We start from the raw sequence: 23362 nt of genomic DNA, 5'->3' as shown, positions 1-23362 counted from the left end.
GCGTTAATTCCTACTGAAAAAAAGGTTTATTCCGTCTTAATGGTGTTTTAGCTATTTAATACGAGTTGAAAGTTTTTGAAATTTATAATAATAACTGAAGGCTTCTTAGGTTTTTTTTTCTAATCGACGACAAAAAAATTTTTGGTCATTAATATACGAATTTTAGTTCTGAAACCAGTTGCAAAGAAAAAACCACAAATATTTGATTTATAATATTTTTTGTAACAAAAATGACTATATCTTGCTGCAGTTTTACGTAAGTAACTTTTAAACTAATAAGATAATTTAAATAAATTTTTGTACATATATTTACTAGAACTTTAGTAATGCATGTAAAAATTTTGATTTAAATTGTAATGCTATTCCTCATCAAATTTGCAAACAAGTATTACTTTACGTAAGAATGAAGAATAAACAAAACAATTAACAAATTTTTAAACCAACGAAAGAATTATACATGTTAAGTTTATTAAATAAAAAATACCTTATAAACGGTTTGCAGAGCAATTTTATAAAATATTATTTTAAGAAATATATGCTTTATGGAATATATGCAATAAAATTTTTATGTATACAGTACAAATAGTACATAAAATTTTTATAAGTGGTGCCTTTTTGTACATTAATATTTAAGATACTATTCTTAATACGGAGCAAACATAGAATTTATTAACATTTCTAACATTTTTGCAAAACTACCCAGTATCACCATGCGATGACTATTTCATATTCAAAATAGTTATTCTAATAGGAAATTTAGTATGGACTGTGGAAATCGTACGCACGAGACGAAATGTGATAATTACAAATTTACAATAATAGTAGCAATTTTTTAAATATTTTTATGAATACTCTGCGGAAAATTTCATCTAATAAACCCTGAAAAAACCATATAAATTTTAAAAAATGTTAAAATGAACCACGAGGAACAATAGCAATTCTGTTACTTATTAAATAATCTAGCCATAAATCACATAATAATTCAATAACATGAAACAATAAAAAAGACGTATTAAATATATTTTTGATGCTACTTGTAGCAATTCAGTATTTTATATCACATTTTTTTTTGTCAGTGGAAAAGATTTAGGTTTGTATTCTGAACTAGTGTGCATTTAATGTGAAGTAGGTCTATGTTTGAAAGTTAGCAAAAACAGAAATGTAATTTCGAGTATAAGAATAGAAAATAAAGCTTTTTAGTCTTCATACAACCATTCTAAAATCCTTGCTAAGGGAATGTTATTTTGTGTCTGTTGTTCATTAGACACTATCGACTTATGGGCATAAATTAATGTTAAGCTATAAAGTTTTTTTGTTTCTGAGACATTCTATTGTAATACTTGTAGTATATAAAGATGCGTCAATCTGCATGCTTGTTCCAATTTATAGTTAATATAAATTTTGTTGCTTTTTAATTTATTTGATCATAGGTTCACTTTCATGTTATTAAACACTTAACGTTTTTCATTTTTGTAAAATATTACGTTTTTAATTATTCTAAAAGAATTTATTGTAATGTATATTAATCAATCTATGAAATAATTTGTAAAAAATTTTTTTTTTTCACATTAGCTAATGTATATTTTAATCAATAATTACTTACTTTTTCCAACCATTTACCAATATTCTTGACATGTTTCGTGACATCAAATGACGACGAATAATTTTCGGCCATACTGCCATCATTTCCCGAGCTTCTTCTTCCATCTCGTCGCACATTGTTTCAATTAAAGAAAGAGTCATTTTTGTTGTATTACGTTCTAAAACTTAGCAATGGTCAATAATGATTTAATCGCGTCATGAATAAAATTATTATAAATTACAAACTAACAATATAATAACAAAAGAAATAAACTACAATCTCTTCTTTTTAAATTTATACCTTCTGCATCTATTATTTTATGTCTAATTATATTTTGTTACCTTCTTTACATTAAAAAACTCGAAAGTTGTCTAAACATTAATCTCTATTCCGGTATGTGTCCAATATACAAAGTGTTCTAATATAAGTGGCCATCCCCCTTTATTTCGTAAACTGGCAGAGATAGACCCAATATATATAATATCAAATTAAATGGTTTGAACTGAACTTTATTGTGAGCACCGTGGTTACTTAAAGAAATTATCTATGTTAAAGAACGAAGAGACATGGACAATAAACTTTTGCATGGTAAAGTAAATATTTTTATATGATAAAAATGTTGTAGCGTTTTTTCTAATGAATATAATGATGTATGATATATTAAAATTATTTTACAAATTATAGAAGTTATGTCGGTTTAAAGTTTAGCGGGTGACTAATACCATTTCAGTTTTGCCTTTGCGGTGTGACTAACTTCCGATTCTTGTTTTGGCGATTGATGTGTAACATATTGATATCTGATAATAATATTTGATGTAATAATTTTATAAACCTATAGATTTTCGTATTCTTATTACTTACATTTTACGTACATCAAATATTATATCAGATGTCAACATGTTACACGTCTATCGTCAAAGCGGGAGTCGGAAGTTAGCCATACCGCAGGGGCGAAACTGAAATGGTATTAGTCACCCGCGAAACTTTAAACCAACGTAACTTCTATAATTTGTAAAATAATTTTAATATATCATACATCATTATATTCATTAGAAAAAACGCTACAACACTTTTATCATATAAAAATATTTACTTTACCATGCAAAAGTTAATTGTGCATGTCTCTTCGTTCTTTAACATAGATAATTTCTTTAAGTAACCACTACGCTTACAACAAAGTTTAGTTCAAACCATTTAATTTAATATTATATTTATTGAGTCTCTGTTAGTTTACGAGATAAAAAGGGGTGGCCACTTATACTGGGACACTTTATGTACACACATACGCGCCAACGCGCGCGCGCGCGCACACACACACACACACACACACACACACACACACACACACCAAATATACATCTATGTTTAAAGAAACATAATAACGTCATTAAAAAGCAGTTTATATATTGTAAATATTGAATATATAAATGTCAAAAGATCATAAAGTTCTATCTTGAGTTACAGAATGCGCTATTTCGTATAACTAAGAAATTTTAATCATTTAAAGTTTTAACAAATATTAAAATTACGATGTGTAACAATGACGATTTTGTCACTTTCTGAATAAAATTACAATATTCCTGTAAATTGCAAACTGACGATTTCATAACAAAAAACGATGAAAGAATTGTCGTATGGTTATTGTTTGCATTAGATGTTTTGTATCTTTGATTTCAATTGATTCTTTTTCAGGAAAAAAGATACAGATGAAGGTTCATATACGCGGATCATTTGAAAAGTTTCCGGCCTCATCGACATAAAGTAACTGTAGAAAAAAATTTCTTTTGCCGTCCGATAGATGGCCTTAACATATGTAAACCGTAAAAATTTAAAATTGCGTTACGGTAGTGTACACCATTTATGTTACTTCGTTCGTTCGATTAAAGCGGAATTACTCTAGATTAAGTGTAGTATATTTTTGTATAAAGTTGGTGATACCGAGTAGGGACCCTCTACATACTCCTCTAGGACTATGTATGTACATACCTGACACAAGATTCGACTACCCGCTAAACAAAATCATGTTGCAACGACGTTCTGTAACGTTGCGTTATAGCCATGCGACGTTTTGCGTTTTGTCGCATAAACGTTTCGGTAACGTTTAAGCAACCAAAAATGTCCCGATTCAATTACCTTACATATGCGACATCACATTTCCAACGTTTCTGCGACATTTTTAAAACTTGCAATACAATGTTAGGGAAACGTTACCCAAGCAAGTAAAAATATTTTAAATATGTTTTTTAAATCAAAAGGGAATTGTTTTTTCTGTGAGAAATTAGAATTCTATTCCTAATTTTTTAAATTGTGGAGGTGCCAGCTTCGCAGAAGTTTTTTTTTAAGAATTTTTTTCGGAAATTTCAAGTGGTCACCCATCCAAGTCGCGACTCCGGTAAACGTTGCTTGACCTTCATGATCGCTGCAAACTGATCTCTAGCGATGATCCCTGAACACTTTGCGTTAATACATGTATATCGCTGATAGATCAGGTAAATATACGTTATTAAAAAGGTGAAACACATATAATTAAAACATATTAGTTATATAAACATATATAAGAATACAGTTTTTTTACTGATTTTTACAAATAAGCATCTGAACTTTTCTGTTATATTCGTTTAAATAAGAATACAATAAAAAAAAAAATAGTACAATAATTAAATTAAATATAAAAAAATTCTTATTGTTTTATTTTAAACCGTTATTCCAAATAATTCTGTAAAATAAATTAAAACTTAAACTTTTTTAAAAATGTTTTAAAATAAATAATAATTGAAATATAAATAGTTTAAATGTTGAATACACAATAATACACAATAAATAAATATTAAATAAACATTTGAAAAATGTTTATTGAAATAATTTTCTTAAACAAGTATTTTATAAAAAAAAATACTTAAAAAATATTTAATAAAAATATATAATACGTGATTAAAAATTAAAACAAACTTTTTCAAAAATTTATTTCTTAAATGTATAATACAATATAATTATTGACTCAAAGACCGGTATTTATAGTCGACTCTTATTTCAAGACTGTCTTAATACAATACATTATTGCTGCTATAGAGTAGTTAATAAATTTAAACCTTTGAGTGATGTAACAACGTTAATGCAGGTTAGGAAAGTATGTCAAAGTTAAAAATGTCGCATATGCTGCGTTGCTGTGATGTTTTTGAATGTGTAAAAATTAATGTTTCAAAAAAAACATTGAAGAAACGTAGCGAAATGAATGTTTCACAAACATCTTACATGTAACGTTAAGGTAATGTTTTTAAGGTTGCAAAAGAAACGGCTTATATGAAACGTTACTGTTACGTCACAAAACGTTTATTTTGTGACGTTCCAAAAGATCACATTTAAGGTAAAAATGCAATGTTTCTGACACGTTCCACGAACTAACGCAAGTAAAACGTTACTTTTAAACGTTACAGGATCTGTTAATTATCTGTACATATAAAACGTTACAAATTCACTAAATTAGGGTCAAAACGTAACGTTCCCTGAAGGTTTCATGTTTAGCGGGTAACTGTAAGAGTTTCGTTACTGTGTAGCCTGATAGGCATGTACCTAATGACTGTTTCTTCTATGTTCAATAAAAAAAAAATGGAAATTAATTCTGATCATTACTTTGTTTATGGCAACTTTTCCAAAGTTGTCAGGTGACATTGTCACGTGCATGGTAGCAATGTCAAAATTGAACGAATTAAAATTTGAATTACTTCCGCATTCACCCTATTCACTAGATCTAGTTCCCAGAGACTTTTTCCTGTTTCCAAAATTGAAAAAATTTCTTTATAAAAAAATATAAGTCAAATGCTGAAGTGAAAAACGCTGTAAGCCAATATTTTTTAAGTTTAAGCAATCAATTTTTTTCTGACAGTTTAAAAGGATGGGAGAAACATTGAACCAAATGTATCGAGTTAGAGGGAGACTACGTCAAGAAATAAATTTTATTTTGCTTTGAAATATGTGTTTTTTTTTTAAAAGACCGGAAATATTTCAAGTGACCCTCGTATACAGTCGTATATATAACTCCATTCTTTATTTCGCTAATATACTGAATAACAATACACATGCATATTTCTTTTATGATCAACGAAATGACTATACATTACTTCATGCAATTCTCATGTATTATTGTATAAATGTTAATATTACTTTTTGGTTTTTAAAAATTTATAAATAGTACTTGTTTATTTTCTACACTACACCATGGTAGAAAGACAAGGGTATGCTCTTGCGCACGATAAATCACGTGACAGTCGAGCGAATAATTAGAATTGTCACCAAGATACGTCATTGTTTCGCGGTACATTCGAATGTATTATTTAGTACACCTATAATGCTTCTTGCAATATTTTAATTGAAATATTTATGTGAAGAATAGAATAAAATGAATATTTAAAAGAATATAAATATAAGCATGTAATGCAAAAAACAGCATTCAGTATTGTGAATGATAAGAAAGAATGTTTTATTATATTTAAATTAAACCAATATATGAAAGAAATAGTAGATTCGAAAATATTGGTGATTTGAAAATATTGTAAGAAAATTGAAAAAATATATTCAAGAAAGAGAAAATGATAGAAATGTGTAGATTAATGCATTATATTTTATTGTTAGTAAATTTTACCATCTTTTTTTTTTATTTTTATTTCTGTTCTGTTCACATATTTGTCTATTCATTATACGAACACGAATATATGTTCGTGTACGAACAAGGCACAGAATTATTGCACGAGATAATTTCTGCAGTTGTATTTTTTGTTGTACAATTGTCGCCAATTTGTTAAACATAAATTTGTTTTTGCGAAGCTGGAATTCGTAATATTTCTCAAATTCAACATTTGTTATTTGCGTTGCCGTTTTCATTTGATCACCATAGTGATTTGCGATCATATTCCGTAAATGTAACGTAATCTGATGACGATCATGTGCTTTTCTCTTATATCTACGCAAAGGGATATCATCGGATGAGCATACCCTTGTCTTTGTATCATGCACTATAGGAAAAAATGATAATGGAATTGAGGTCGATTAGACATTCATAATACGTTCCATAGATGTATAGAATCGAAACGTCCCTGTATATAATGTTGCATATATACAAATAAACGATTAAATTTAATATATATAAATTTCTTGATACGCGTTAATTAACTCTTTTCAAGTGTTTTTGATGCTTTCGCTATATTCGAGCCGAACTTATAATTAATATACTGTTTTTACTTTTTAAGTAACTTTTTCATTAAAACTATAAATTATTTTTTGTATGCTGTTAATTATTAAAAATTACGGTACAGATATTGTTGTATTATTTTAACACTTTGCATTCTAATAATATATTACAACTGTTGCACCCGAGTGAACCAAATAATAGCTATAATACCAATTAAGCACTAATTTTTTACTATAAATACTTGTTGATATAAAAGCACTTATCAATATGGATAGGCGATGCAGTACAAAATGTTGTTATTGATAATATTAATATACCTGTTTTTTTAAATATTTTTTTATATGCTACTTGTAATTTTGAATATCATAGTATTCATTTTATAATATCTAACATTTTAAACGTAACTTTTAAAATAAATGTTAAAACAGTAAGAATAGCAATTTGTTACTTAATAATGACATTTTGTTGCTTAATAAATAAAATTAATGTAAATCACAACTGATTTAATAATATGAGACGATAAAAGAGAAGTTTATATTTTTAATGTTGCATCTAGATTTACGTTTGTGTATCAACGATTTTCGTCTTCTACAGTGAAAATGAGGCAGATTTAATTCCCAAAAGAGAATAGAATATAAATATAAGAAAACGGAATATTTGCCTAAATAATCTTGTTTGAATCGTTCACCAAAAAAGGTTTCTAATATTTATTTTAAAAATGTTTAAAACAAATGCTTAGTTGGAACACTTTGTTGTTCAAGATATGTTTTAAACAGGACATTCCTTTCTGTGATGTGTCTTTCTTAATAAATCTAAAAAAAAACAATGTGGAAGCCCGCATGATATTTGCTGTATTTGTGCTTTCAAATTGTTATATGTCTCTTCTTCGTATTTTAAATAAATGTTCGGTAAATCCAAATCAATAAAAAGCTGTTTCACGCGTCTTATTTTTTCTGGATCTGAAACTCCGTAACATTCCTGCGTAAAAAAGAAAAGAAAATATAAGAATAAATTAAGGATCTGTCCAGACAAACTTATATAGCTGCCTAACCATACGATGGTTTGTTTGGGTAAGCATTAACAGCGACGAAAACACATTTAATCAACGATATTTACTTTTAAAATTTTACGCTGCTCTGGCGTGACGCGTTGAAGAGCTTGAATAACCAGCCACGTACATTTTCCTTCTTCTATGTCAGTACTATCTTTGCCAAAAACTTCGAAATTCCCAAAACAACCTAAATAATCATCTTGAACTTGATACAAATATCCCATTTTTAACAAGACAGTTTCTGCTTGCTTGAACATCTCTGGATCTTTTATTCCAGCCTGTAACACAATTTCTCACAATGTAAAGGAAACAGTCTTTTCTTTTTTTTTTAAAGGAAAAAACTAAAGTGAACTTACAAAATGCATTGCTAGAATTGTTGGTACCAAATATGCCATATTCTCTGTTTTGCACTTAACAATGGAATGGTATCGGTTCGTCGTAAACTGATCCAGATTAGATTTCTTGAAAGTCGAGGTCATATCCAAAAACTGGCCCATTAGTGTCTTAAATATAGCCTGAAACATATTTTCATAAAAAATGTTTCAATTAAAAAAGAAAAAAATTATACTAACATTGCGCATATATTATACAAATATGTATATAATATATACCTGTTGAAATGTTTCTACTAAATTATCATAACATTCTTTTCCTTTAAAGTGTTTCCGAATTAAATAATACACAGTGCTTTCTACTAATAAGCCATCATTGATTGCCATTAAACCTATATCATCGTGTCGATACCAGCATGGTTGACCTCGGCGAAATAACGACCGATCCATAATGTCATCGATCATGACCATATAAGATATCGCCTATGTAACAAAAAATGTAGCAATGTATTAATATCATAATACACTACTCAAAAGAAAATAGGGAACACTTTCCAGACACCAAAAATTAGGCTATTTTCAAATGACTGTAACTCGGTGAAAAATCATCGTAGATAAAAAATAAAAAAGCATTTTGAAGCTTGAAGATCCAACTTTAACGCTCTATCAGCAGATTTTCAAAATTCTTTTAACTTCCTTGTCTTATGCAGTAAAAAAGCACACCCTGTTTTGTTCCTTAAAATTTCGTATTTTTGACACTTTGCAGCTCGACCAACAAATTTTTTTCGAACAATTCAAGTAAAGCTTCATAAACTACAACATTTTGCCTACAAAATGCTTTTTTTAAAATTTCTCTACGATTTTTTTTGACCGAGTTACGCTACTTTGAAGCTAAACCTGCATTTTTTACAAATGATATCCGTACTCCGTGAAAAATCATCGTAGACAAAAAATCAAAAAACCATTTTAAAGCTCGAAGTTCCAGCTTTAACATGCTGTTAATGGTTTTCAAAAATTTTCTCAATTTCTTAGTACTATGCCCCAAAAAAGATACACTGTTTTTTCCTTAAAATAACGTATTTTTAACAGCCTGTAACTCAATAAAAAAATTTTTCTCGACAAATCCAATGCAAGTGCCATAAAGTATGACATTTTCTCTACAAAATGCTTTTTTTAAAGTTTTCTCTACGATTTTTTTTGACCGAGTTACAAGACTTTGAAGATATACATTTTTTACAGTACATTTTTCCGAAAAATGACGTCTACCGCCGACATTAGCATTACCCAATGTGCACCACGTGGAGGTTGTCGGTCGGATTTTTGCACATCGTGTGTGTGTGTGTGAGTGTGTGTGTGTGTGTGTGTGTGTGTGTGTGTGTGTGTGTGTGTGTGTGTGTGTGTGTGTGTGTGTGTGTGTATGTATCACAGCAGAGATAAGGACCCCGCAGTTCGTCACTTCTGCAGTATTTAATGACTCCAAACCCTCTCTGCTGTGTGTGTATGCGCTCGCGCGCATGAGAGTTCAATAGTGTGTATTTCCTCCTCTCTGATCAATTACTGCTTGCAAGCGTTCTCGCATATTTATACATCTTGCAATACGATCTTGCGGAATGTTGTGCCAAATTTCCGTTAAAATTTCTCCCAATTCTTCTAAATTTCGCGGCTGTTCCTCGCGACGCCTTAATCGTCGTTCCATTTCATCCCAAATGTGCTCGATTGGATTTAAGTCCGGGCTATTGGCGGGATGATTTAACAGTCTAATTGCGTGTCGTTGAAAAAAACGTCGCGTTATATTCGCCGTATGAGGTCGAGCGTTGTCCTGCAGAAAAATAAAGTTCCGACAGGTTCGATTTAATAGCAAAACGTGTGGTCGTAGAATATCGTTGATATAACGAACACCCGTCATTGCCGGAGGTGGCAGGATCACTAGATCACTTCGTCTTGTAAGTGATATACACCCCCACACCATCACGGAACCGCCGTTGTAGGATCGTATTGGCATAACGCAACGTCGATCATAGCGTTCATTTCGTCGATGCCAAGTACGTATACGAGCATCATTGCCATAAAGGCAAAAACATGATTCGTCGGAGAAATATACATTTCTCCAATCCTGTGAACTGTAAACATATAGTCGTCTTAGTCTAAAAAAAATCTCTTTTTAGACAAAGATGACCATATGTAAACATTGCATGCTCAATACAATAAAATTTTGTTTAGTACGCCGGCGATTCTCGCAGTGTGATAAGCGACACGGAATTTTCAAAATGCCGCGTAGACATTTATCGGCCGTAGAAGTTGCACGCATAATTGCGCTTTTGCAACAAGGTTTTAGTATGCGTTATGTGGCGCAAGATATTGGTGCATCAGTGTCCGTAGTGAGTAGAGCTTGATTACGATATCAAGACACGGGAAATTACACGAGACGTGAAGGTAGTGGTCGTTCTCGATTAACGACAAATAGACAAGATCGAGCCATTGTTCGTTATGCATTAGAAAGACGAATAATTACCGCAAGAAACATTCGTAATGACATTCATTTGCGCCATGTGTGCGAACAAACAATTCGCAACCGTTTGAGAGAAGCCGGTCTTCGTTCTCGTGTTCGTGCACAAGTACCAAGACTCACACTCGTACATCGCCAAGTACGTTATCAATTTGTGCGCGATCACATAAATTGGACCGCTAGGGATTGGAGAAATGTATATTTCTCCGACGAATCACGTTTTTGCCTTTATGGCAATGATGCTCGTATACGTACTTGGCGTCGACGAAATGAACGCTATGATCGACGTTGCGTTATGCCAATACGATCCTACAACGGCGGTTCCGTGATGGTGTGGGGGTGTATATCACTTACAAGACGAAGTGATCTAGTGATCCTGCCACCTCCGGCAATGACGGGTGTTCGTTATATCAACGATATTCTACGACCACACGTTTTGCTATTAAATCGAACCTGTCGGAACTTTATTTTTCTGTAGGACAACGCTCGACCTCATACGGCGAATATAACGCGACGTTTTTTTCAACGACACGCAATTAGACTGTTAAATCATCCCGCCAATAGCCCGGACTTAAATCCAATCGAGCACATTTGGGATGAAATGGAACGACGATTAAGGCGTCGCGAGGAACAGCCGCGAAATTTAGAAGAATTGGGAGAAATTTTAACGGAAATTTGGCACAACATTCCGCAAGATCGTATTGCAAGATGTATAAATATGCGAGAACGCTTGCAAGCAGTAATTGATCAGAGAGGAGGAAATACACACTATTGAACTCTCATGCGCGCGAGCGCATACACACACAGCAGAGAGGGTTTGGAGTCATTAAATACTGCAGAAGTGACGAACTGCGGGGTCCTTATCTCTGCTGTGATACATACACACACACACACACACACACACACACACACACACACACACACACACACACACACACACACTCACACACACACACTCACACACACACACGATGGGTCCGACCGACAACCTCCACGTGGTGCACATTGGGTAATGCTAATGTCGGCGGTAGACGTCATTTTTCGGAAAAATGTACTGTAAAAAATGTATATCTTCAAAGTCTTGTAACTCGATCAAAAAAAATCGTAGAGAAAACTTTAAAAAAAGCATTTTGTAGAGAAAATGTCATACTTTATGGCACTTGCATTGGATTTGTCGAGAAAAATTTTTTTATTGAGCTACAGGCTGTTAAAAATACGTTATTTTAAGGAAAAAACAGTGTATCTTTTTTGGGGCATAGTACCAAGAAATTGAGAAAATTTTTGAAAACCATTAACAGCATGTTAAAGCTGGAACTTCGAGCTTTAAAATGGTTTTTTGATTTTTTGTCTACGATGATTTTTCACGGAGTACGGATATCATTTGTAAAAAATGCAGGTTTAGCTTCAAAGTAGCGTAACTCGGTCAAAAAAAATCGTAGAGAAATTTTAAAAAAAGTATTTTGTAGGCAAAATGTTGTAGTTTATGAAGCTTTACTTGAATTGTTCGAAAAAAATTTGTTGGTCGAGCTGCAAAGTGTCAAAAATACGAAATTTTAAGGAACAAAACAGGGTGTGCTTTTTTACTGCATAAGACAAGGAAGTTAAAAGAATTTTGAAAATCTGCTGATAGAGCGTTAAAGTTGGATCTTCAAGCTTCAAAATGCTTTTTTTATTTTTTATCTACGATGATTTTTCACCGAGTTACAGTCATTTGAAAATAGCCTAATTTTTGGTGTCTGGAAAGTGTTCCCTATTTTCTTTTGAGTAGTGTATATAGTCGCAATAATATATATTTTTTATTAAAGTTGCTCTTATTATACTCTTATTTAAATAGATGTTATCAAAATAGTACACTTGTATTTAACAATATTTACAATAATCAACTTAAATTTATTATATGTTAAACCAAGTTTTGAAAAAAACTATTACGTACCATTTCCAGACACCATGCTAAAATCCGCACAAGGTAAATGTTATCTTGTGTCTGTTGTTTATTAGACGTTATCGACTTGTAGGCATAAATTAATGTTAAGCTATGCAGTTTCTTTGTTCCTGAGACATTATACTGTAATACCTGTATTATATAAAGATGCATGAATGTGCATGCTTGTTCAAATTTATGGGTAATATAAACTTTTTTTTCTTTTAAATTTATTCTATTATTATAGACTTACTTACACGTTATTAAACATATAATGTTTTTTTTAAATACCATTATTCTTATTTACTTATACATTTTTACTTTTCTTTTAAATTTCTTAACATTTTTATAAATTTTTACATTATTGCAATCAATAAAATCTTGATTAAAATTTTTAGATGTATTACAGCTTTTTAATAAATTTTATATTGCATTAGTTTATATTACGTTATTATTTAATTGTTCTTTAAAAGAATTTATTGTAATGCATATGAATTAATCTATAAAATGAGTTGTAATATAGTTTTTTATTTTCTACATTAGAGCTACCGTATAATAATTTACTCAATATATAATTATTATTATTATCTTTATTAAAGTGCAAGTAAGTACAATAGCAGAGGTATGGCATATTTGGAAGAGAGAGTTTATAGGCACATCAAAAGACGAGGTATCAACAAGACTGCTGTATAATAACCTAAGCCTTCAAGACGCTAATGACACTTAAAGTACTGTAAAAGTGTAAAACGCAAGTCAAAGAATAAAGATAATGTGAAAGTACAAAACACAAATCGAAGAGCACAAAAATAATAATAGTGGTATAAAAAGTAATAATAATAGTATACGAAATAATAACGACATAGAAATCAAACAGATAAAAGTATAAAGCACCATTCAATGCGCGCAGAAATAATAACAGTAGGAGATGCAGAATAATGATAGTGGCATACAAAAGCCTAAAAGCGAGAAATAATATTATTGTTATAACAAAGAGTATAAAGTAATGTAATGTCAGTATGAAGCACAATTCAAAGAACACAAGATCGAATAATAATAGCGATATACAAAGTAATAATAGTGGTATACAAAATAAAAAGTTAATAACGGTATAAAAATTAAGCATAAAATTAAAAGTATAAAACCCAATTCAAAGAGCGCAGAAATATTAATAGTGGTATACAGAATAATGATAGTCGCATACAAGATAGAGCCTAGAAGCGAAAAATAATATTTAATAATAGGAGTAGTAGCTTGCTAATAGTGCAGTAGAATATGCTTAGAAGCGGCAGTCTTAAATATTTGTTGAGTAGAAGAAGAATGTATATGTCGTTGCAGGTATTGTAGTGTTTGACAGCAGCATATGAAAATGCAGATTGGAACCTGAACGATCTATGAATAGGGTAGAACAGAAGAGATTGAAATCTTGTACTAGAGGACAAACCAGAATAAAATTCACTGCAAAAGTGTAAACTCTCACGAAGATATTGAGGACTATTGTCATGTAGCACATTGAAAACAAGACAGCACAAATGAAGCATGTATTTCTGGTAGATATTTAACCACCCAGAAGCTGCAAAAAGAGGCGTAATGTGGTCGAATTTCCTAACCGTACGCAAAACTCAAACAAAAGTTTTGTATAAGTTGGATTCTGCGTAAGAGATTTTAGATTATTGCAGGAATGTACACAACATCTACACTGAGAAAAAAATCTTTTTTGATTAAATAAATACATTACATTGAAATTAAATGTTTTGACTTAAATAAATATTTATTTTATTTAGAAAAGCGTTACATTTCATCTATGAAATTATCCTTTGAATTAAAAAAAAAATATCATTATTTTTAAAATCAAATATGAAATATTTAAAAATAAGAAAATATTTATTTAAAAATAAAAAAAATGTTTATTAAAATGAAGAAAATCTGTTTTTTTAAAACAAATAACCAAAAACAAAAAAATTATTTATTACTTTAGTAAATTCAATATCTTTTAAATTAAGAAATTGAATGTAGTTAATATCTTTAATTTGAAACAAAAAAATATTTATTTGAATTATGTGTCTATACTTCATTGGCCGTAAAAAATACATTTTTGGATACGATATCTTATGCCGACTAGTGATAATACTTTCGCATTCTACACAAAAAAAAAGATATTTGAAAAATTCATTTGCGTGATACATTAGTATTATTCAATAAAAAAATTAATAAAATAAAATTAATGGTTCTTAAGTATACTAAATAAATATATTTACATTTAATAGTATTATTAAACATTTAATAGTACTCAAATAAATATTTATTGAAATTTAGTAATTTTGTCTTTTAGTTTAAAAAAAATGACTAATTAAGGAGAATAATCATAATTGATTAGTTTCCTCATAATCAACTTCAATTGATTAATTTATTTTTTTTTAACGGAACGGTCTTTACCAATGCAATCACTGGATATCGTCTATCGCATATTGCCATGCGCAACACGTCGCACATCGCGCTAGTGTGTACGATCCTTAAGACTCATAGAGTTTTTCCACAGTATATACAGTAGCGCAACTCTCCCGATTTCAGCGTGTACAAAATTGAACTGCACATGCGCGAGCTAAGTAGGTAACCAATCACATAACAGATTTTCTGTCGCATTTTCTCTTACTGTTTTTCTATATCTCTTTCTGTCACACATTTAAATGCCATGTAGAATTCGGTTAGAATTGGCGGGAGCAGACGTTTAGCTGTACATCAGCTGTATAGAATCGAAGTGAAAAGCTGTGTCAAAAAAAAATAGATAGTGAGAAGTGTTCAGTGCTCAGTGGTGTTCAGTGACTGAGTGGAAATTAATATTAACTGTCGAGGAGAATCTTTGTTCAGAGAATAGTTGATCTGTATAAATTTTAATTATAAGATTTATACAGATTTTCTATTCTCTTCTAGAAGCACCTTTGATCTTAGCTTTGTTGCAGGTGCAGCTTCTTGGAAGATACAGATAATAAAATATAAGGAAAGAGGATGTCAGCTTCTAAATCAAGTTTATGGTGTGTCGTAAAGGAGTGTAACAATACGGAGAAAAGACACTTCTTTTTATTTCCAAAGGAATATGATAGGTACTGTTTTGTTTTATAATTTTTTTTTAAACATATGCAATTCAGTATTATATTTATTTTATATTATATCTATCATCTATGTATCTATATATATATTTTTTTTTTTAATTTTTTATATTAATAATTTTCTGTAAAATTCATAGATGGTTGCAATGGATACGTGCATGTGGAAGGTATGTTCTGTTTCTGTTTATGTTCCTGTTTCTTGTGCCAAGAATTATAATAGCTGCATTAATAAATAGAAAACTACAAGAAGAAGAAGAATTGTATAAATACTACTATTATATATAAAAAGTTTGAAATTGTGTATAACTTTCAAAATATAAATTTTTATTAGAAGTTAATTCATTTATAATTACATAATGTTAATATTAGGTTAATAAGAATTTTAATATAATGTTTGTTTTATAAATATTATTAGTCTTATTTTAATTGTTTCTATTATTCCCCGTATGATCTAAACATTTATAGAAAGATTTTACGTATCACTCTTAAATACACTTCGTATCAACTTTTTATAATCAGTTAAAAATCTATAAATTATGTATATGATTACAAAGTAAAGTTATTTAAGCCAAATGTGTATAAACAAACTTATTTTTACCTTTCTAATTTGTCCCATGTAAATTTCACCTTTCACTGTAAGAATGTGCTCTCTGATTTAAAGCTCTAAGACTCAACTTATGTAATTAAAAATATTACAAGTATTAGAACAACTTAAATTTCTTTATTTTATCATTATAAACTAGATCTAAATGTTTAATCATCAGAAAAATTCATTATAATAAAGATAAAGCAATAACAGTTATGATTTAGATTCAGTTTTGCGAAAGCGAATTACCTCTAAGACTCAACTTGTGTACTTAAAAATATTACAAGCAATATAACAACTTAAATTTCTTTATGTTATCATTATAAACTAAGTCTAAATGTTTAATCACCAGAAATATTTATGAAAATAAAGATAAAGCAAAAACAGTTATGATTTAGATTAAAAGTTTAGAATCACCAAGATGTTTCGCTTTCATAAAACTGAATCAAAATCATTACTGTTATTGCTTCATCTTTATTATAATAAATATTTCCAGTAATTAAATATTTAGACCTAGTTTTTAATGATAAAATGAATAAATATAAGTTGTTCTAATATTTGTAATATTTTTAATTACACAAATTGAGTCTTAGAGGTATTTCGCTTTCGCAAAACTGAATTTAAATCATAAGTTATTGCTTTATCTTTATTATAATGAATATTCCTGGTGATTAAACATTTAGGCTTAGTTTATAATGATAAAATAAAGAATTATAAGTTGTTCTAGTGCTTGTAATATTTGTTTTTACACAAGTTGAGTTTTAAAGGTAGTGTTTTCTCTTTATTTACACTCAACGTTTTTTTTAAATTTTACGCATTTTTTTACAGAAACTATATATATATATATATATATATATATATATATATATATCACACACACACACACACACTTTCTTTTTTATCAATATTTGTTGAATTGTATATATATTTTTCCTTTGTTATATATATTTTCTTTATTTACATATTTTTTATTGTTTGAATAGTATATTGCGTGATTAACTACTTATTTACATCGTTTTTATTTAATTTATATCTTAAATATAACAACCAACTTGCAAATAATACGTTTGAAAAAGAGAGGGAAATGATAAAAGGATGACAAGGGAACAGCCGTTGTATTTGAAATGAAATACATATACATTTCAAGTTTAGTGAAAGCGAGATACAACATTTTAGTGCAGCACCAAAGAGCAGATCTATGATTGGTTACCTACTTAGCTCGCGCATGTGCAGTTCAATTTCGTACACGCTAAGATCAAAGGTGCCGACAGAGAGTTGCGCTACTGGATATACTGTGGTTTTTCATTGGGAAAACTAGTGCCCACTGAATGTGCACTTGTTGCAGGTAATTGGGCGTTTCCGTTGGCACCGTCATCGCGCGAACTGAAATGTCCAATTGCCAGCGGCGAGTGCACACTCAGTGCGCACTAGTTTTTTCAATGAAAAACGCTAATAGCGAGCAACAAAAGACAAACGCTATCACGCGCGACGAGTGTTTCGTGTCCGTGATTGTAATAGCGTTTTTCATTGGGAAAACTAGTGCGCACTGAGTGTGCACTCGCCGCTGGCAATTGGACGTTTCGGTTCGCGCGATGACGGTGCCAACGAAAACGCCCAATTACCTGCAGCAAGTGCACATTCAGTGCGCACTAGTTTTCTCACTGAAAAACGCTATAATTCTGTGTGCCGTGTGGTGCCGCAACCGCGTGCTACTTCATCGTTTGGAGTCCATTTTCTTGTATTTTAGATTCGTTATTTTGCTGCAAGTATATTAAAGTCATACATTTACGATTCGAGTAACATTCAATCCTAATGCGTCTTGATTATATTTCATATAGACCTTGATACGTTTTTGTCGGGACAGGCTGCTAGCACAGATAGACATTTTTATTCGCAATTTCGATGCTTTCGTGGCCATTGTTATGCTTTTTGTGGACTCATTATTTTGTAAATTTAGAAACGTAGTGTAACTTGAGCGATTTAACATACATATATTTATGATCGCATTTCGAATTTATTACATTCTGTGCAAACGTCAAGGAAACTACTGTTCTTGCGTTTTACAATATGTTGACTCAGCAATACAAATCAACGATCAACGAATCAATCTCAAAATTCTCATTTTTGTAATTATATCATTATATTATAAATAGGTTCTATAACATGGTTGATGAAGAGACTCGAAAAATATTAAAAGATTTGAAGCTGGAAAATCTCATTGAAAATTTTGAAAGTAAGTTGTTTAATTTAATATCGCTTGTCATGTTTTATCATGTTTGTAATATGCAGTTTATTAAAAAAATAATAAATATTAGATTATTACATACAAATTCATATAGAAAACGCTAGATGTTAATGGACACATTTTCATAAAATTATAAAACCTTTTTGTTTAATTAATTAAACAAAAAGATCTTATGATTTCATTGAAATAGTTATGTAGAAAAAACTAGAGAAAGAACACTAACTAAAGAAATATTTACATAAATAAATAAATATGTTGTAAAATATATCTATTAACGTCTTTGGTTTTCAACATTACTTTGTATCATATGTAACAATGTAACATTTATTATATATTTTTTAATAAAATAAAATGTTTTATTTTTAAAAGTTATTATATAAAACCTATAATATTCTATTACTTAAGAAATACATTTGATATTTTTATAAAGAAGGGCATTATGAAAAGTCTGTTTTTGCCCTACTCGGAGAAAGTAAAAGAAATATTTCTTTTACTTTTTAAAACAAAGAATTCAATAGTGTTAATTAAAATTACGTTACATTTTGTCTTGTGAATAATTGCGGTGCCAAGCATTTTTCCGATTTAAATTGTCTATGTGTTCCTATTATTTTTAATTAACATTATCGAATTCTGCGATTCAAAAATTGTAAGAAATGTTTCTTTTACTTTCCCCAAGTAAGGCAACAATAAGCTTTTCGTAATATCTTTTTTTATTGTTTATATTTAATTACATGTAAAAATATTGCTTTAAAAAATATTTATTTTTTACGTTTTAAAAGAAAATGTACTCCTAATGATATTCTTCCTTTATTTTAATTTTTATAGACAGTATGTTAAAGTTTTTAAGAAATTAATTTTTTTAAAGTGAAAAGATGTTATATTATGTGTGATAGAACAATAATTTTGATGCTTTACTGTTTTAGAAAACAAGATTACTAAAGATAGATTATAACATTTATCAGAAGCTATAATATCTGAATTATTACCAATTATTGGTCAAAGAGTAATATTTTTATCATATTGGAAAAAGCATTTCAATATTACACGTCAAATGGTCGAAAGTTTGCCATAAAAAAAAAAAAAGAATAGTATATTTTTTACTTTACTCAAACATTTTTTTTTTTACATAATTATAATATATATTTAAAAGTTGCGAATTGTTTTAATTATATCGCTTGTTTGCTACAATGGCATTACTCAAAAAACAAGGTTTTCCGAAAAACCTTAAACATTTTGAATCATTAAATCATTAAAATATTAAAATCATAAAAATATCTTTAAATACGATTTTTGTATAATATTTGATTGTAGTGGAATAAAAGATCATTAGTGTGCTGAGTCTTTATTAAGTGTACTACATTTTCATCTATGATAAAAATAAATCTTTAAAAACAAACCTTTTTGATTTATGATACTTTATCTAAAATTTTTTTTCTTCATTTTTTTTTTCAATTAGAAGCTCAGTTATGTAATTTTGCCAGTAATAAGAATTTCAAAGATTCTTTTTTTACTTTTCTTTTCTTTTCAAAAATACCATTTTTTGAGTTATATCATTGTTATAGCAAGTAAGCAATATGTTTTAAAAATTGACTTTTTTTATAACAGAAACTAGATGACGAAAAAGAAATTGAAACTTTAATTAATTTACTTGATTTGAGTAATGAGAATCCACAAAATAATTGTACAAATGATTTCAAACAATCTATGATAAATTTAAAGGACTTACTTTTAAAATATAAAATAGGCCAACAGATTTTAAATTATTATGAAAGAGAAAATCAACTACAAGAAAATTGTAGAAATAAGTTGTGCGACATTATCATTAATGACATCGAAAAATGTAAAGTATGTTTTTAAATATTTTATCTTATTTTTATTAATATATTTTTTAATTTGTTATATTGTTTTATTAATATCTTTCTACTGTTTTATATAGATTAACAAATGATTTGGCTGATTATATATCAAAAAACATAATTAATACTTTTCCGACTGAAGTAGCCATAACATATTATATCCCACTTGTATCGAAGAAAAATTCTGTTATTAAAAAATCCATGGTTGCGCGTGGAAAAATAATGAACATGTGGCGAAATAGATGTACCTTATATAAAAAGTTCGGAACTAAATTGAAAAAAGAAGAAAATGAAAAAGAAAATAATGGTATGCGTATTTAAAATAATAAAATTTTTTTTCTGTTATTCGTTTTAAAATTGTAATCGGTAATAATACAGTTTAAACGTTTATTAAGTTCCGTAGTCCAAATAGTCTAATAAATTTTGAATTAATACTTATACGTCCTCTTCATCAAAAGCACATTTTTAGTAAAAGTTTTTTATATATGTATCTCTGTATGTATACATATATTGCAAAGTATATAAAAATATATATATTTATAAATACATTTGTACGTGTACATATATGTATTGGCAAAACTTGTGTTTCGAATTTTGAAATCATAAAGTATAGCAGAAATGATAAATTTTTAACAGTAAATTATTACATTTCTTGTCAATTTGGTTTGAGTTTGCAAGATTGAATAAAATTATGTTTGTAATTTTAAAATATAATTTAATTTTATACAGCTCCACAGGATATAGATCAAAAAGTCCAAGACAGTATGAAATGGTTAGATGAGAACGTTGCTCCATGGGAACTAGTTCTTCAACATTGGCTAACTACTTTTGATATTAGACGGAAAGATATTAACAATTTTGAAGAAAAAACTTTGCATAATCTACTGAATAGATGGTCTGTTTTGAAACATCCACAGGGATATCAATTAATTGTTCAAGATTTTGATACAATGAATTTAAGTAAAGTAAAATTGGATTTAAATATATGGCAACAATTTGTGGACGTTATAATAAAACATTCAACATGTAACATTAAAAATGACGAAGTAAATTTAATGTTACAAAAGTTAAAAAATAAGGATATTTTAGACGGTAATTCTCTTTTCCTTTGTAATATTTATTTGTAGTATAATTAGAAAACGTATGTATAATAATAATTAAAATATTGGAAAGTGTAAACTATATATATATATATATATATATATATATATATACATATAAAATTATTAATATAATCATTAACATAAACAAATTGCTAATATAAATACATTTAAAAATCTGTTACTTTTTAGATACAAAAGTGGCTATAGGTCTTATGTTACTTCCACATTTAATTCCGCCAAAAAGCCTGAAGAAATATAAAGGCAAATGTTATAAACCCTCAATAGCTAACGCCAAAGAAAGCCTGATAAAACATGCAAGCGTTAGTAAAATTCAAAATTAATAAAACTTTATAAAAATTAAAGTTTCATGTAAAATTGTTTTATTTTTATTATATATTATAATATGATTTTTAGATTCCTGGAGACATGATTCTAATCAGACAAGAAGCAAGAAAACGTGCTGAAATGTTAAATTTGACGTTACAACCGTATATAGTCATTTTAGGTTCTCTTGACGAAGTAAAGAGACATACATTCAAGTGGACGACATTTTATATAAAGCAAATAGTACTTTAGAGGCAATTGATGTATGCTACAAAACATACCATGTTTTTCAAGTAAGCTACCCTATAATGAGTGAATACCTTTGGATGCTAATCCAAAAAGGTATTTATCACTTTACTACAAAGTGGAATTTTATAATTCCTAATATGGAGTATATATTAAGTAAAGTAACAAAATCTTTTGAAAAAGCTATTAACTCTAAAAGTACTGATGTTTAAAAAGTATTTTTAAATTTTTATTATTAAAATTATATTTTTTGTAAAACTTTTAATCTATAAGTTTAAGCTAGTATAAGTTAAAAATTTTCTTGTTTTGTATAAATATATTTATTAGTTATATGGTAGTCTAATTTTTTACAATAATTCTTTGTTTTTTTTGTGAACACACATTTTCATCGATAGATACTTTAATGTTACATATAAAACTGATTGTGAGACACAAGTTGCTTATGAATTCTACAGTGAAATGTAATTTTGAAGACTGCATAGGTAGTTTTAATAATATTTATTCATTGCGGAAACATGTTTTAAATACGCATTGTAAAATATTATCTCAACAGAATGCTTGTATAAAGCAAAATGAAACATTAACAAATAATGGAACATTAAAAACTAATGTTGAAACTTTTTAAAATAATGTACCAAAATGCAATGTCAAAAATAATTTGCAATTTTTTAGTACTGAAATGTTATTTGATGTGATTGATAATACTGACGAAATTAATACTGAATTTTTCAAAAATATAGTATCCGAATATTCTGTTCGGTTTGTAACAAAATTGTATGCTACTGGAAATTTAAATAGAAAATGTATTCATGAAATAACAAAAAATATAGAAATAAATTACATTTCCATTTGTTTAGATGTTTTATCTAAGAAATTTAAGGATGTAAAAGATTTTGATGTTTTTTTAAATATTATAAAAAATGGCTTCAAATTATTTAAATCAGAATATAAAAAATTACAGTATTTACAAGAAAGAGATTGCTTGTTTATGCCAAAATTTATACGTATAAACTCTATTTTATCATTTGTTAAAGTTAAGAAAAAATATCAATCGCATCTACAACATAAAAAATTAAGTATAATACCTCTAAAGTTAATACTAAAAAAATTTTTAGAGCTTCCAAATGTATATCAACAAATAATGTCGCATATTGAAAAAAGTAAAAAAAATGAATATTTAGTTTCTATATTTCAAACTGATTTTTGGAGGTCTGTTGAAAAGATTGCAAATGGTAAATTTATTTTACCACTCATATTCTACTTTGATGATTTAGAAATTAATAACCCTTTGGGTTCTTGTAAGAATAAAAATAAAATTGGT

General features: G+C 28.6%; 2 protein-coding genes and 1 long non-coding RNA gene across 4 annotated transcripts in view; 2 read left to right on the top strand and 1 right to left on the bottom strand.

The window, feature by feature from the left end:
• Positions 1-5600: 5600 nt before the first annotated feature.
• Positions 5601-23362, bottom strand: part of LOC120357989 (farnesyl pyrophosphate synthase-like) — a 30839-nt gene continuing 13077 nt past the window's right edge. Inside the window, exons 3-7 of one of the 2 annotated variants that reach the window (XM_039450200.1) lie at positions 12590-12730; positions 8430-8633; positions 8175-8333; positions 7884-8096; positions 5601-7745 (exon numbers count right to left, since the gene is read on the bottom strand). In XM_039450200.1, coding sequence (XP_039306134.1) covers positions 7536-7745; positions 7884-8096; positions 8175-8333; positions 8430-8633; positions 12590-12730 — 927 coding nt within the window. In that variant the 3' untranslated portion in view covers positions 5601-7535. The remainder of the gene's footprint in view (positions 7746-7883; positions 8097-8174; positions 8334-8429; positions 8634-12589; positions 12731-23362) is intronic. The other variant, XM_039450199.1, reaches the window with a different exon arrangement.
• Positions 15090-16254, top strand: LOC120357990. The gene is made up of 2 exons (XR_005574960.1): positions 15090-15675; positions 15819-16254. It is a non-coding gene; the product is annotated as an uncharacterized LOC120357990 (long non-coding RNA).
• On the top strand, positions 17888-22218 carry LOC113005414. The gene is made up of 6 exons (XM_039450204.1): positions 17888-18500; positions 20118-20357; positions 20449-20675; positions 21098-21460; positions 21661-21791; positions 21886-22218. The coding sequence occupies exons 2-6, from the start codon at positions 20278-20280 to the stop codon at positions 22045-22047; spliced, it is 963 nt and encodes a 320-aa protein (XP_039306138.1). The 5' UTR covers positions 17888-18500; positions 20118-20277; the 3' UTR covers positions 22048-22218.

This window comes from Solenopsis invicta, chromosome 6, assembly GCF_016802725.1.
Source record: "Solenopsis invicta isolate M01_SB chromosome 6, UNIL_Sinv_3.0, whole genome shotgun sequence".
NCBI classification, from domain to species: Eukaryota; Metazoa; Arthropoda; class Insecta; order Hymenoptera; family Formicidae; genus Solenopsis; species Solenopsis invicta.
This window is presented reverse-complemented; position numbering and strand designations above follow the sequence as displayed.

Excerpts from the sequence above, each read along its gene's own strand:
- LOC113005414 (XM_039450204.1), top strand. The coding sequence starts at position 20,278 with ATGAAAGAGAAAATCAACTACAAGAAAATTGTAGAAATAAGTTGTGCG. Across the intron at positions 21,461-21,660 it reads AAATAAGGATATTTTAGACG|ATACAAAAGTGGCTATAGGT; the intron begins GTAATTCTCTTT and ends GTTACTTTTTAG. Across the intron at positions 21,792-21,885 it reads GCCTGATAAAACATGCAAGC|ATTCCTGGAGACATGATTCT; the intron begins GTTAGTAAAATT and ends TATGATTTTTAG.